Genomic DNA, 5,596 nt, shown 5'->3' on the forward strand with positions numbered 1-5,596 from the left:
CATCCACTCATCCATCATCATCCATCCATCATCCACCCACCATCATCATCCTTCCATCCATTAATCCATCATCCATCCATCCACCATCATCCATCCATCATCATCCATCCATCATCATCCACCCATCCATCATCCAGCCATCATCCACCCATCCATCATCATCCATCCATCATCATCCATCCATTAATCCATTAACCATCCATCCATTAATCAATCATCCATCCATCATCATCCTTCCATCCATTAATCCATCATCCATCCATCCATCCATACATGCATCCATCATCCAACATCCATCCATCCATTTATCCATCATCTATCCATCCATCCATCCACCATGCATCAATCATCCACCCGTTGCTCATTATCGCTAACCCCTCTAGAGGCAACAGAGTTGGTTTGAACAGATTTTAATAAACATATTAAAAAACTGCACTTTGTGTTTGTTCAGGTTATTTTTTATGTATTTTTGTCTGATATTGACGTTTGTTTGATGGGGAGTGGTGGCACCGAGGTTAGAGAAGATGGGCCAGTGACAGGAAGGTTGCTGGTTCAACTCCCCAGACCAACAGCATCAAAAATGTATGTAGGAAAGGTGAAGAACCCACACCTGTCTCCACCCTCATTTGCACCACCCTGGGTCCTTGACCAAGGCCACTAACCCCCACCATCTGCTCCCCTGGGGCCCCAGATGGAAACCCTCTGCTCCACACAGACGGCTGTGGTAGCTCAGTGATCTGTTGTTGCTTCAGGAGGAGGTCCAGTAAAAAAAAAAAAAAACTATTTAGGTTAAAACTGCTTCATGAGAATGTTGTAAACTTTTTATTTTCCGTTGTGTTTGCCCCTGAGCTGCTCCAGCTCACTGTAGGAGTTGTTTTAAATCAAAATAAAGTGAAGGAAAATGTTTTTAACAAGGTCTATGTGTGAGTTTGACTGTTAGCAAAATATCTCCATGAACCACTGGACTGGTTGTAATGAAAGTAACAGATGAATATTCATTTACAGCTGATAACCGTTTAACATTAATCCTGTAATTCAGTGGTTCCCAACTCTGGTCCTTGAGGAACACCCTCCTGCATGTTTTAGTAGTCTCTCTGCTTTGACACACCTGATTTGAATAAATGGGTGATCGACAGGATTCTGCAGAACTTCAGGAAGTACCCCGGTAATCAAATCATTAAATAAATCAAATAACAACAGTTATAATAAATAACAACAGTTGTAATAAATATAATACAATTTTCAGCTTGTAGGAGCAAAACTAATAAAATCCAGGCTCCAAAGAGACGTTGGTGTCTTCACCAGTTTGGACTAAGTGTCATGCAGACGCTGCATGTGTGACGAGGGTTGCCAGATAAATGTAAAACATCTTATTTACCCCCTCCTTTTCTGTGCACATGTCCAACAAACACAACACACCTGATCTTTTCTTTACTCAGCACATGTGACAGTTTAGCTCAAAATACTATCAGTTTAAAGACACTATAGTTCATCATTTCTTATCTGGCAACCCAAGTGACATGGAAACTACTGTGTTTTTGTGTAAACCTGCTCATTTTTTGTTTATTACCCCAATAAACATATAAAAATCTCTAAAGTTTCCAGAGGTTGTTCTGGGTGAACAGTAGATCACATTGACCTGGTCACTTTAAAAGGAGCTCCATGATGAAAACATCTGGGCACCCCTGGTTTAGATGATTTTAGATGTAAATAAAATAATAAAATCAGCCCTTTACGTGTTTTCTTTAAGTCCATTAAAATCCTCGTCTGGTAATAAAACCCGAGTCCGGACTTGTCTTCGTCTTCGCAACGCGGATCGTGAAACAACAACAAAAAAAAAAGAAAGTTAGACTTTGAAGCGGCGCGGCTGAGGTTCAGCACGGCTGCAGCTCTGTGTCTTCTTAACTCCAATTATACATGTACATGTGGGCTACATTTTATGCTAAATTAGTTTCAAACCGCTTGATCCTGGCTGCCTGCCGAGGCGCTTCGCCACCAAACTTCAGGCGGTGCATTTAGGGACATGCACACTTCAAAGGTATGAAACTCCTACCTGCAGAATGATTTAACGGGCGGCTTGAAAGCGATGCAGCCTTCATTAAAAAGCAAAGCCAAAAGTTCTTTAGACACTGCAGCACTTCAAACTAAGGGGAGGGCTTTCCATTAACTCAATGGAAAAGGGCTGCAGGACTGAACGGTGCAAGTCTGCGTGTGTTTTTGTTCCTCTCTGTCTTTGCGGCAGAAAACGGCCACGGATCCATTAGCCCGATTCGTCACGGCGGGAGGACCCCCAAAGATCTCTTATCGGCTGAACGTACCTCTCGAGCGGCGAGCCTGTCGCTCATCTCCTCCGCCTTTGCAACGTCCCCTTCAGCGACGGCCTTCTCCATGCTCCTTTCTAAGCCGGACTGGAAGAGAAAAAACATTTTTCTTTTTTTGTGGGGAATAAAATCAAAGAGTAACTTAAAAAGTCCTGGAGGGCCATATTTTTAATGTGATACCCATTTACAGCAAATATGTAGATTTTTCCTCACAAATGAAAACGCCTCTGATTGGACATTAGTGAGGAAATCTGAGAAATGCTGCAGCAGATTACCGAACGTAAAATGTGACTCTTTAATTACAGATTTTCATTACAGGCCTGAAAAAAGGCAAAGTGTGTGTGTGTGTGTGGGGGGGGGGGGGGGGGGGGGGGGGGGGGGGGTGCTGACAAGCCTCCGGTTATTGATGGAAATGTCGGTTCTGCTGCGATGAGCTCGTAGTTTCACTTAACCCCCCCCCACATCCTTCACCAGGGTAAGAAAACAGCAGAAAGGCTTATTAAAACCAAACCAGTTTCAAATTAAAGGCATGAATTATGAGGAAAAAACTAAAACCTCCCCCGTATTACCCGGAATCACACGTGACTCTTTATTTCTCATTTAAACAAGAACGCATCATGAGTGCTGAAAACGTGAGGTCGTTGAATGAAGGTAAATAAATGTCATGAGCACAGAAAACAAAGAAACTGCAACGTGTTCAGAAGAAATAAAATAAAACGAGCGGCGAAAGGCTGTAAAAATAAAAAGGTAAAGACCAGAAACGTTTTGTAAGTGGTGATGTCAGCAGGTCGTCAGGGGAACGGGTACAAAACGAGACTTTAGGAGAGGCTGAACCTGTCGGAGGTAAAGACGGGCAGAGGTTCAGCAGTCTGTGGAAAACTAGAGGAAGAATTTCAGAATAAAGTTCCTGAAGAAGAACTTTAATCTCCATCATCTCCATTTCAGAATCTGAGAGTCTGAGTTCACAGACTGCCTCGCTGATGATATGGAGGTGCATTAGTGCCTCTGACATGAGCAGCTTACACATCTGGAAAAAACATTAATGGAGAAAAACATCTGCAGGTTTTAGAAGAACATCTGCTCCATCCAGGACTGTTGGAAAGCTGGAGTCCATCAGACCAGAAGGAGACAAAACCTGCAACATCTGGTCCCCTCATGTCCTCCTAAACCTCCAACATCTGGTCTCATCAAGTCCTCTTAAACCTGCAACATCTGGTCTCGTCAAGTCCTCTTAAACCTGCAACATCTGGTCTCATCAGGTCCTCTTAAACCTGCAACATCTGGTCTCCTCATGTCCTAAACCTCAAACATCTGGTCTCCTCATGTCCTTCTAAACCTCCAACATCTGGTCCCCTCATGTCCTCCTAAACCTGCAACATCTGGTCCCCTCATGTCCTCTTTAACCTGCAACATCTGGTCTCCTCAGGTCCTCCTAAACCGGTAACATCTGGTCTCCTCAGGTCCTCCTAAACCGGTAACATCTAGTCTCGTCAGGTCCTCCTAAACCTGCAACATCTGGTCTCGTCAGGTCCTCTTAAACCTGCAACATCTGGTCTCCTCAGGTCCTCCTAAACCACCAACATCTGGTCTCCTCAGGTCCTCCTAAACCACCAACATCTGGTCTCCTCAGGTCCTCCTAAACCTGCAACATCTGGTCTCCTCAGGTCCTCCTAAACCACCAACATCTGGTCTCTTCAGGTCCTCCTAAACCACCAACATCTGGTCTCCTCAGGTTCTCCTAAACCTCCAACATCTGGTCTCCTCAGGTTCTCCTAAACCACCAACATCTGGTCTCCTCAGGTTCTCCTAAACCACCAACATCTGGTCTCCTCAGGTTCTCCTAAACCTCCAACATTCAGTTTAATGTTGAAATAAAATCCAAACAGCTGAGGAGGAAACGTTTCACAGATTTTACTTGTTGTTTGTTTTGTTGTTTATTTTGTTGTTTGTTTTGTTGTTTATTTCGACTCAAATAGTTTAAATGTAACTTCTGTAACTTGAATTTAAAGTGGAGCAACATCAGCTGCTCTTTTCCTTCTCAACCGACTCCAGGACGTTCTTTGAGGATCGGGGTCGACCCCCTCCACCACAAACTGATTTTCTCTACGAGACAAAAACAAAAAGTCACAGTCAATGAAAGCAGTTAGCAGCTGAACTTCGGCTGATGATTCCACCAGAATTAAAATAACAAACGCGTTAAAAAAGAAGTGCGTTTGAGAAATAGTTGAGCCTCGTATTATCTTGATGTTTGACTCAGCTCGTTAATTATTTCTTTCATCTCATCACGGTTTCATTCAGAATACGGCCGTCATCAGCACAAACTTAGTTTTTCTCTGCCCTGAGATAAATTAAGCACAAAATACTCAAATTATCATTAAAGGGATTAGAAATTGAAATGAAAACAGGCTCCATTCAAGGCTTTTAATATTCTTCAAGCTTGGAAATATTTCTGCCTAATGTGCTGCCTTTGCATAAAAGGCTTCGTTTGTTCTGAAACGCATTCCAGTAAAAGAAAGTTTAATTTTCTTTTAATTATAAAATTCACACAAATAACACGGCGTGCAAATCTGTTGCGTAACAATTAATTTACACGTTGCAGCTTCAGTTACACTGTCTGACCCAACAGACGAGGTCAGGCAGGAATCCTCGTGGACGATGAAGTTGGCAGATGATCTGTGGTGAGAACAGGTGGAAGAGAACTTGGAGAGGTGGAGGTATGCACTTGAAAGAAGAGGAATGAAAGTCAGTCGTAGCAAGACAGAGTCCATGAATGAGAGGGAGGAGGTGGAACAGTGAGGCTACAAGGAGCAGAGGATGAGACCAGCTATGTTGTATGGTCTGGAGACAGAGACATGGACAAAAAGACAGGAGACAGAACTGGAAGTAGCAGAAATGAAGATGTTGAGGTTCTTCTTAGGAGAGACAAGGATGGAGAAGATCAGGAATGAGATCATCAGAGGTACAGCACAGGTTGAACAACTGGGAGATAAAGTTAGAGAGGACACACTGAGATGGTTTGGACATGTCCAGAGGAGGGACAGTGGGATGGACATGTCCAGAGGAGAGACAGTGGGATGGACATGTCCAGAGGAGCGACAGTGTGATGGACATGTCCAGAGGAGGGACAGTGGGATGGACATGTCCAGAGGAGAGACAGTGTGATGGACATGTCCAGAGGAGAGACAGTGGGTTGGACATGTCCAGAGGAGGGACAGTGTGTTGGACATGTCCAGAGGAGGGACAGTGGGTTGGACATATCCAGAGGAGGGACAGTG

At 43.8% G+C, this 5,596-nt stretch overlaps 1 protein-coding gene across 1 annotated transcript in view; it reads right to left on the minus strand.

Moving 5' to 3' along the window:
• Positions 1 to 5,596, minus strand: part of fam204a (family with sequence similarity 204 member A) — a 32,639-nt gene that overhangs the window by 22,751 nt on the left and 4,292 nt on the right. The window contains exon 5 of the mRNA XM_037684709.1: positions 2,319 to 2,408. Coding sequence (XP_037540637.1) covers positions 2,319 to 2,408 — 90 coding nt within the window. The remainder of the gene's footprint in view (positions 1 to 2,318; positions 2,409 to 5,596) is intronic.

Source organism: Nematolebias whitei, chromosome 1 (assembly GCF_014905685.2).
Source record: "Nematolebias whitei isolate Nwh7 chromosome 1, NemWhi1, whole genome shotgun sequence".
NCBI lineage: Eukaryota > Metazoa > Chordata > Actinopteri > Cyprinodontiformes > Rivulidae > Nematolebias > Nematolebias whitei.